This window comes from Juglans microcarpa x Juglans regia, chromosome 6D (assembly GCF_004785595.1).
Source record: "Juglans microcarpa x Juglans regia isolate MS1-56 chromosome 6D, Jm3101_v1.0, whole genome shotgun sequence".
In the NCBI taxonomy this organism is placed as follows: Eukaryota; Viridiplantae; Streptophyta; class Magnoliopsida; order Fagales; family Juglandaceae; genus Juglans; species Juglans microcarpa x Juglans regia.
In genome coordinates, this window is record NC_054604.1 from 36,599,656 (window position 1) to 36,610,110 (window position 10,455).

Consider the following 10,455-nt stretch of genomic DNA (forward strand, 5'->3'; position numbering starts at 1 on the left):
ATGTTTTAAGAGTAGCTAGACAACTTACATATTAAACATTGATGATTACTTTTTTTACTGACCTTGTAAAAGTGGGGTTTCTGTTCTTTTGTTTTTGGGTTGAAATGCTGGCTTAATGTAACTATAGGAAACAGAGCATGGGCTGCATTTAGCGATTTAGGTTCGCCTACCAACCAGATTACCTGTCCTTCTAACTCTTGCAGCATGCTCTTTTACTATGTGGCACTGGGTCTGTATTTTCACAGCTAAACATCCATAATTTTCTGAACAAATTCGGATAACAGATCCTATATTCGAGGCACGATTTAATTACATAGAAAACATTCAAGTTTGTAAAATATAGGGCAAAAAAAGTTGGAATATTTTCTTTTGATCCAAACATGGAAGTAAATATTTTCCACTGCTTCTTTCTCAGTTCTCACGTGGCTAACTGTAACTCGTAAAAATACCCCATTCCACCCACCTAAAAAAAGCACCTTTAGTCAATTTGGTAACACATTTTTTGTCTGGAAGCTTTAACATGACAGCTTGAAAAGATATTCCGTGGAAGAAGTTACTTTATTATTATTATTATTATTATTATTTAATATTGCAGATTCCAGGACATTCAAACATCCACAAAGAAGAAATCAAGAAACCCTCGCTATATGCCACAGAAAATAGAATCTTATCCATACAACACATTCCCACGTAAAACGTGATATATATATAAAAAATAAAAAATAAAAACAAAAAAGTTGCTTTGAAAAAGTTCATACTGCTGGGCAAAGGTTCATATTTCTTACAAGCTACATCCCTATTGCTTCTAAAAGTCAAGAGTAAATTCACGTTTTCTTTGGATCTCATCACACTGCTACAAAAAGAACCAAAAACCTGGACAGAGATTGTGTTACCCCCAGATGTTAGAATCCCAGCCTCAAGAAGTTTCATGTTCCGTTTGGTCGTAAGACTCAATTAAAATTAATTCAGTTCAGTCTAATTTTAAATTGAATCTAATATCTAAATATTTAATTTTTAAATTATTAAACTTATCTTAACTCAAAATCTCACGTGAGATTAATAATTTTTTTTAACTCAACTCATATTTATACGTGAAACTTACATAACTCATTCTATCTACTCAATTTATTACTATTCATAAAAAATTTAACTTAATTCAATATTCAAACGCAATCTAAATGGTTCTAACTTAAGGGGAACGTAGTTGTTTTTCTTTTCTTGGACATAATTAAGACGTTTCAAAACGTGTATCTCGCATAATCAAAACCGCGTAGGCGTTGCCGACTGCAGGTCTAATTAGCAGGTGTTAGGAGCAAAAGTCGATGTCCAAATTTCCGCACGAACTATACGACAAACCCACAAGTGGCAACGTATCCCATGGGCCATGAACACCAATATTTTTGCTGGTGCAATTTTCTCGCGCGTTGCTTAGTGTGATTTACGTGGATTTTCGGGTCCCAGAGAGCTGATCCTGTGTCTGGCTCCCCAATCCACATTGTTGTTGATCATCTTCAAGTTCATGATGATGGTTAAAATTGTTCTTTTCAGTGCATTATGGAAACATCATTAACCTTCAAAACCTGGAGTTGGGACTATATTTAATTTTTTAATGAAAAATACTAAATATAGTTAAGAAAAACTTATAAAAAAATTTATTTTTCTACGTATCAGTTATTGATATATTGAAAATCAAGAAATTTAAAATTTAAAATTTAAATTTCAAAAAAAAATTAATAAAATAAGTCTTATAAGTAAAATTGTAAATGTATATAGTACCACTATTTTTTAATTCCACATGCAATGCATAGTATCTTTCAATATAAATAATATCAATTTTAAGTAAAATGGAGAAGATTGTTTGGCATGAGATTATTTATGACTGCTATTGGTTTAATTAAGGGAAACAAGAACTAATGTACTCCACATGAACCGCATGCATGTATGTATACTACCTTAGATGAATACTTCAAAGTTCATGAATTGAAAAGAACATTTCCTTTGACATCAGGTCTTCCGAACAGTATCCACTCGGCATCTATAGAAACTAAACTACAATGAAAAAGTTTTTTCCCCGAGCATGGAGAAAATTGTGAATAGATTGTCATTTTTGCTGGCATTATTTATAGAGTAATCTCTCTCTCTCTCTCTCTCTCTCTCTCTCTCTCTCTCTACAGTTCTACTTAGCAGGTCCTGAAAGTTAACCTCCCAACTTGATTCTAAAGTTGACCATGTTCCGGTTTATCCTTTCTTTATTAAACATCTCTCAAGTCTCCCCGACTTCAAAGCCGAAACCGTGATCCAGTTCTATTACACCCTCCCAAAATTTCAATCCAGAGTTTGGTTTCTTCAACATCCACTTTGGATCCCCATCTAAGTTTTCTTTATAGCCACTTCTTCCTTGAAAACCTCAATCTATAGCTTGGCTCTGAAATTCTCGATCCGAAACTTCTCCTCCCCTTTTCTTCTGAATATTTAGTATATCTGCACAGTCTTTCCGATTCTTCATCTGGGTCCTTCTCCTTTTCCATATTTTTCCCAAACTTCAACCGAGTTTCTGTTCGAACCTCGGAGTTCCTCTCTTCCCTTAAAATTCAGTTTCAGCCTCTGTATCTGGCTATTATAAGAAATGGGTATTTGCCTAAGTAAAGGCAAAACTTCAGAGCCAAGATATAATGGTTATACATCACTAGGTGGTTCTGATATGCACCACCAAAAAACCCATGAACCTGTGGTTCACCAACCGAAAACCCCAACCCAACAACCGCACCAATTGCCAGTGCAGCAGGTGTTGAAGTCATCCGTGCCGGTTCCAAGCCCAAAACCTGTCCTCAGGCCAGATGCAATTCTTGACAAGCCGTATGAAGATGTTAAGCAGTACTATACCATTGGTAAAGAATTGGGAAGAGGTCAATTTGGGGTCACTTATCTTTGTACTGAGAATTCAACAGGCTGGCAATACGCTTGCAAGTCTATATCGAAGAGGAAGCTTGTTAGTAAGAATGACAAGGAGGATATAAAGAGAGAGATCCAAATTATGCAGCATTTGAGCGGGCAGCCCAATATTGTCGAGTTTAAGGGTGCTTATGAGGATAAGCAATCAGTTCATGTTGTTATGGAGCTATGTGCTGGTGGGGAGCTCTTTGACAGGATTATTGCAGAGGGGCATTATAGTGAAAGGGCTGCTGCTTCAATATGCAGGGCAATTGTTAATGTTGTGCATATCTGCCACTTTATGGGTGTGATGCATAGGGACCTCAAGCCTGAGAATTTCTTGCTATCTAGTAAGGATGAGAATGCACTTTTGAAGGCCACGGATTTTGGGTTGTCGGTTTTCATTGAAGAAGGTAACTTTTGCATTTTTGTAATCTTCCATCATGTGGGCATGAGGCTTAATGATTTGAATGAATAATTAAAATAGTTTCTTGGAGATTTGTATTTTTCATGTGGATATTAAAATTCATGGTCCTGATTAAGGCATTGAATCTTTTCTTGCTCAGAGAATTGGGGGTCGAATTGTTATGTTTTCAGGATTTTTTTTCTTATAGCATATATCTTCTGTTTTGAATATCTTCGTCTGGACTTTTGTTGCTGGTAAATAATATTGATTAGCAATTCCAGCACCTGCTCGAAGTTTATTCAAAGTTTTGAGTCTTCGCGAGGTTGTTGATGGTGAGCTAATTAGAAGAGCAAGGTCAATTGTCCATTTTCTCAATCATTAAGTAAAGAATAATATGGAGAAATTTTAGCTGCCAATTCAGACGGTAGCTAAGTCTTTTGGTCAAAATCTGACTGGGAAACTTGAAACCTTCACCTTCAACATTGGTAGGTGTGGCTTTCGGCTGGGAATGAAGATGACAATTTAATTATAGCTTTTTTTCCTCAGCAAATAAAAACATTGTAATCATAGCTGCTTCACTAGTTCTGAAATTATAGCACCATTTTTGCTCGTAGCTAAACATGTTTCGGCTAACTTATTAGCACCCTCCATTCCTTTTAGAAAGTAAGTAGTGAAATGGTGGTCACTTCATCTTTACAGTCATATTGGTCATTTTAATGTCTGCAGCTATGGTTGGTATTTCACCCACTTTGTATAGAAGCTAGTTTTTACTTTTGCCATTGAGACTATGCGAATTCTTAATACAGTTGCAGACACTTCTCAAGTATCCCGCAAATCCCTAACAGTGATATCGTGGAAGTAAATTATGAGATAGAAATGTTTTCCTTAATAACCTCCTATTGCTGCTTTTTCATATTTCTTCTTGTATTAAATCTATAAAAGGGCATGTGTTATTTATTTCTATATACTTTTATAGAAGACACTTGTAGTATGTCTTCCAAGTGCTGATCATTGGAGATGACTGTATTATATTTAAAAGCAAGTTCATTATAGTTTATATGCTTCCACTTGAAGTGTTGACATTAAGATGTTTTTTATGGCTCAAATCTTACCAGGGAAGGTGTACCGGGATATAGTTGGGAGTGCTTACTATGTTGCTCCTGAAGTATTACGACGCAGATATGGGAAGGAAATAGATATTTGGAGTGCCGGAGTTATCTTGTATATATTACTTAGTGGGGTTCCTCCTTTTTGGGCTGGTAAAAATAGATAACACTTTTTTGCTCAAAGTTATTACTGTATATAACTATAAACACTTGCTTTTCTTAGTCGAATTACTGATTTATAATTAACCTACATTGCAGAGACGGAGAAGGGGATTTTCGATGCTATATTGAAAGGAGAAATTGACTTTGAAAGCAAACCATGGCCATCTATTTCAGGCATTGCAAAGGACCTGGTCCGCAAGATGCTAACACAGGACCCAAAAAAAAGGATTACTTCCATTCAGGTTCTAGGTATGCAGCTCTTTTTAGTTATATCATTATGGCACAAGATGCAAGCCATCTCATGCCCAATTTTCCTGAGGGTAACTTGACTCATATATATATGTATATATAGTGTTTTCTATAGAAATCCCTTCATATGTACATAAGTAGGAATACTTTTTTTTTTTTTTTTATAAGTTGTCCATAAGTAGGAATACAATCTTTAAGGTTGGCTAATATAAGAATTTACTGAACTCAGAAAGTCAGTTCGTATCTCTATAATTTATTTCAAGTCTATAAGTAGTTTGAGGATTTAGATGTAACATCCACAAAACTTTTCAAGAGAAGCTGAGGGTCTGTCTGCTATATATGAAAATCCTTTTTTTTCACAGATTAAAAATGACTAAAAAATATGTTGGAGTACTTTGAAAAGCTATTTTTATTTTTTGTTTTTGTTCTATCTTTTTGTCCTTTTCTTGTCTTGTCTTGTTTGTTTTTTCTTTGTTTGTTTTTCTCATTTGCAAAACTCTGAGTTCTTTAGCGACTGAAAGTACCCGAAATGAGGGGTCTCAAAAGTTTCTACTTCATTTTCCTGTTTTTTCTCTATGATTTGAATGTTCAGAACATCTATCTTGCTTCACTAACGAGACCTGCTAATGATTCTATATTGTAACTCTGTGGACATGCATTTATTTTGTCATTCTGTCCTACAGTTAATGGTAAGATAATATTCTTTAGTCGTTCTGTCTGTGCGTTTCTCTTCTAAATCCAACTTAAAAGTTGTGTGGCTTATCTAGAGCACCCATGGATTAGAGAAGATGGAGAAGCATCAGACAAACCAATTGACAGTGCTGTCCTTTCCAGGATGAAGCAATTCACAGCAATGAATAAACTAAAGAAACTCGCTCTGAAGGTGTGTACGTCCTGAATTCTGCATGCTCTTGACTTTTAAGCCTTCATGTGATGCATGATCATCTGTATGGGTGAAAATGGGCGTTAGAAATTGCTATTTATTTTGGGATGCTCCAGTATTCTGTAGCCCAGTTCTAAGTCCCATCTGACTCTGCTTCTTATCTTATAAACCAAGTAACACTTCTGATAATTATAGGTAATTGCTGAGAATCTTTCTGAAGAAGAAATCCAAGGGCTGAAGGCAATGTTTACAAACCTAGATACCGATAACAGTGGCACAATCACCTATGAAGAACTGAAGGCAGGGTTGGCTCGGCTAGGCTCAAAACTTTCAGAGGCTGAAGTCCAACAACTCATGGAAGCTGTAGGATATTGAATTCCAATTTCTTTGTTTTCACTCTTTTTGCGTCGAACTTTACTGACATCTTGGTTTTGTGATTAGGCTGATGTTGATGGTAATGGTTCAATTGACTACATTGAATTTATCACTGCTACAATGCATAGGCACAAGCTAGAAAGGGATGAACATCTTTTCAAGGCTTTTCTATATTTTGATACGGATAATAGTGGGTAAGTCTTTTCTTTCAAACTCTAAAACAACATACTGGTACTTATAACCAGAGAATTTGATTTTTAACAGTCTTACTACAGTGCAGCTGAAGCCTTTCATCTTTACTGCTTAATAATGCACAAAAATGAATACGTACTACAATCTGTCTGATTACATTCACGGGTTACTAACTGCGGGAGGTCCATATTCTATCACTAATTGAGTTTAAGATAGGATATGTACAACCTCACATTGACCTGCATATAAACTTTTAAATGGTCCATAAATGTTAAGATACGGCATCATGTCTGATTTGGTTTGGGCTTACTGATTGAGCCCCAGGAACACTCGAAAGTTTAATTAGCCAAATTATAAATGTGATTTTTGATAGTCAATGAATCGATATATTGAGGTCTTTTGGGGAATTATTATACAGGTTTATTACCCGAGATGAACTAGAAACGGCCATGAAAGAATATGGAATGGGCGATGACACAACGATCAAGGAAATAATAGCGGAAGTTGATACAGATAATGTAAGTAGACTTGACATTCTCACGAGCAAATCACTCTTGTGCAACATAAAGCATTAGCACTCAAATTTATTGGACTTACAGGATGGTAGGATCAACTACGAGGAGTTCTGTACTATGATGAGAAGTGGAGGAACCCAACAGCAGGGGAAGCTCTTCTAGATAAACAGCTCTCCTTGCTGCTACACCCCTGGCTGAAGAAGATAACATTTTGTAGATTGAGGAGGACTTGGAGCCGTCTTTGGTGGTGATATCTGCTTTCATAATAATTCCCATCCAGTATAAATACCCGCTCCTTAAAAGCATTTAAGTATTCCAATTTTATTTTATTTTTTTGTTTTTGTTTCTTGCTTTTGAGTGGTGCAAGAGTTGTGCATAAGTAATCAACCATTTTCCTGATTTTTTTTTTTTCCCGATGTGATTCTGTAACTGGTTTGATGTTTTGGAGGATAGACTATCGGATCAAGAGGATGATGATGTCAAGTTTTCCTTCATCGATGGAAGCGGATGCTAGATGATGTTCCGGTACTTCCAAGTAAGGTGTATTAAAATGTCGGATCGCTTAGACTTCAGTTCCAAACCTAAATCTGAACATTTTATCAGTGTCTGTTGAGAGAGAATGGTAATATATCTTTTGACTGTTTGCTGAGTGATATGATACCAAGTCTAAGGCCTTCTTTGAATTCAAAAAATGTTTCATCTCATTATTACAATTTTTTCAAATTTTCATACAAAATAGAATAAACAATTCAATTTTTTTAAATCTTAATTCAACTTTTTCAAATTCTAAAACAATAATAATATTATCAACTTTCATCTTTCACTTAAACTCATCTTTTACTTAAATTCATCTCATCTCTGAACTTAAATCAGCCCTTAATTCTGAAAAAGTTGTTAGGGATAAATAATTCTAAAAAGCCAATCCAAAGCGGTCACTGCACCCATGGAAGAGATCTCTGAAGTTTTGATGTTAATTCAGCAACAAAGTCCTGAGGCCATGCACGTTCAGGACTTTATAACGATGCAGCCATGCATATTCATTCTTATCGAAGTCGAAGGGCACCGATCGAACTCATTAAGATCCAAATTAATTTTATTGGATGTAGAATGGTAGATATTAATAAAAATCGTGATCTCTTCTGTCATTATCACGCCATCGCCATTCAAAATTCAATCATGCCACCCAGGTCCGCTACGTGGTTAAGGATGTTCGCTACGAATCAATCACATCATTAGAGAGTCGACGCATACTGGAGATCAGCAAGTTCACGTTTTCTGCATAGAACCTGCAAGAACCTTCGAGTAGCTATAAACGGATAATGATTGACTTATTATTCTTTTACTATTATTTTATTATTTTATAACGTATTTAAAATTTTTATTTATTTTAAAAAAAAAATTAAAAATATATAAAACTTTATTAATAATCCATTCCTTAACTATTAAGCAAAAAAAATTTAATAAAAGAAAAAAAAAAAAATAAATAAATAACATAAAAGTAATAAATCTATCATTATATTTTTAAACATATATCACTGTTAACTTGTTTAAAAATAATCTCATCTCAAAATTATCATCTCATTTCATCTCATTTTTAAATATAATTTAAATATAAAATTTTTAAATTAATTATTATAATTTTATCAAATTTTTTTAAAAAATAACTTTTTTAAATTTATAAATAAAATTAATATTATAAAATTATATTCTAACAATATTTTAATTTTATAATATTTTTTATTTAATTTTTTCTTGATCATTTCTCAAAACTTAAAAAAAATATTCATTTCAAACTATTTTATTATTATTCACAATCCATCGTATTATTATTTACAAAATTCACATCTTCTCTCACCCCCAAACGTGCATACATATCCTTCACGTTTAGTGCTTGTCAATCGCAAGTTGTCGAAGCTAGTTCGTCTCCGACAAACCAAATCAATAACGATATAAGAAAGACTAACCACACAGAGAGAGGGAGAGAGAGATTTTGAATGAACAGAAAGCAGTACCATTAATAACGCAGGTTCATCATAATACACCGAAATTCCCATTGAATAAAACGTGAAATCAGACGAGAAACAAAGTTATCCAAGCGGAAAACAAACCAAAATACGTGAAGAAAAGCTTCACTACCAGAATGATCTTATTAGCTTAATTACAAACCCACAAACACTCAAATATCATAAAAAATACTTCTAGAATTATCTTATTACCAAACCAAATCCTTAAAAACCATGTATCTTGATCTGCTCCTTCTGCACAATCCCAGCCTGAACAAGAAACTGGGACACGTTCTTGCGCTGATCGCCTTGGAGTTGGATTATCTTGCCCATAACCTTGTCCTGCACGACATTACCGTTGCAGCAGAACTGCTTCTTGATGTCCTTGAGTATCTTCTCGTAGGTGAAGTTCTCCTTGAGACCCTGCACCGTAGTCAGACACTTCTTCTTGTTCCTTTGCTGGATACGGATATGCACATACCCTTTTGTTCCTGGGGCATCCGAGTCTTTGGCGTCAGCGAACGGGTCGAAAGCAGTGGGAATCTGTACTTCTAGTTCAACCATGTACTTTGTTTGATTGAAACTCCGAAAGAAACGAAAACTGAATCAAGAAAGCCAGAAGAAAATTAATCAATTACCAATAAAAGCATGCAAGAACACAAGGAAATTAAACTAGAAGATCATTGAAGAAGAAGACAAAGACGAAGAAAGGGGTCTTAGGGAGGTAACTAACCGGAAGTTGGAGGCGAAAATCTCACAAACGGTTATCGGATCTTTCTATGAGAGAGTGTTGGGGCTGTGCGGGGTATTTACAGGGTGTCAACGGGCGGGTGGTAGTGTGGTTTCTTGGCCACCAATCCTAAACTAGAGTTCAATAGATTCGTATTCTTTTTAAATATTTGGATGGAGTGCGTACGTCCAACGCACCCAGACTGGCATCCAAACATGGTGAGAAATGCGGAGTGGGAAGAATCCAGACACTCCGCGATGAGTCGAGAGAAAACTGAAACACGTTGGCTTTAATTCGCAATACCTTTTATTCGAAGAAAAATTCTATCCATAATACATGAATTACGAGTACTGTAAAAATATTTAAATATAATTATTTTTTATTTATTCAATCTTTCTTCGAAAGAGACCGTTCAGCATGGTTTATAAGACTTGAGAATGTACAAGAAAAAATTAAATTAAATTAAATTAAATAAAGATACGGAAAAACTTTATAAATGAAAAATACCTGGTCACATGAGTTTTATTAAAAAGAAATTATAAACTAATATAAGCCCATCTAGTACATTGATTATAAAATACTCTTTATTATAAATTAGATATAATCTATTATTTTAAGCCACATTAATTTATAAATTATTGTATTTTTAAATTTTCTTTATAGACCTACAATCTTGGGCAAGTTAACAGACAAGTCGGGATAGCGGCTGTGCAAGCACAAATATAGCTGAAAAAATTATAATCTCACTATTGGTTCAAAATTATAATCTCACTATTGGTTCTTACCGTTCAGTGTTAATACTGAAATTTTTTATTTTTTTTTACGTAGTGATTAATGAAGTATTTTTTTTAATAATATTGTGATTTTTTTTATTTTTTTAAAAATATTTAAAAGTGTTAAAAA

The 10,455-nt window shown here is 34.4% G+C and overlaps 2 protein-coding genes across 2 annotated transcripts; one reads left to right on the forward strand and one right to left on the reverse strand.

Moving 5' to 3' along the window:
- Positions 1–2,055: 2,055 nt before the first annotated feature.
- Positions 2,056–7,474, forward strand: LOC121234027 (calcium-dependent protein kinase 2-like). Its single transcript, XM_041129824.1, has 8 exons — positions 2,056–3,344; positions 4,453–4,596; positions 4,702–4,854; positions 5,622–5,737; positions 5,933–6,100; positions 6,179–6,306; positions 6,723–6,822; positions 6,904–7,474. The coding sequence occupies exons 1-8, from the start codon at positions 2,627–2,629 to the stop codon at positions 6,979–6,981; spliced, it is 1,605 nt and encodes a 534-aa protein (XP_040985758.1). The 5' UTR covers positions 2,056–2,626; the 3' UTR covers positions 6,982–7,474.
- Positions 7,475–8,846: 1,372 nt separating this feature from the next.
- LOC121234029 (protein translation factor SUI1 homolog 2) lies at positions 8,847–9,822 on the reverse strand. Its single transcript, XM_041129826.1, has 2 exons — positions 9,556–9,822; positions 8,847–9,423 (listed from the first exon to the last, which is right to left on the reverse strand). Exon 2 carries the CDS (start codon positions 9,384–9,386, stop codon positions 9,048–9,050), a length of 339 nt encoding a protein of 112 aa, XP_040985760.1. The 5' UTR covers positions 9,387–9,423; positions 9,556–9,822; the 3' UTR covers positions 8,847–9,047.
- Between the last annotated feature and the right edge of the window lie 633 nt (positions 9,823–10,455).

Coding starts and splice junctions, on each gene's coding strand:
- LOC121234029 (XM_041129826.1), bottom strand. CDS start 9,386: ATGGTTGAACTAGAAGTACAGATTCCCACTGCTTTCGACCCGTTCGCT.
- LOC121234027 (XM_041129824.1), top strand. CDS start 2,627: ATGGGTATTTGCCTAAGTAAAGGCAAAACTTCAGAGCCAAGATATAAT. Junction 5,738..5,932: donor TAAAGAAACTCGCTCTGAAG/GTGTGTACGTCC, acceptor TGATAATTATAG/GTAATTGCTGAGAATCTTTC. Junction 6,823..6,903: donor CGGAAGTTGATACAGATAAT/GTAAGTAGACTT, acceptor TTGGACTTACAG/GATGGTAGGATCAACTACGA.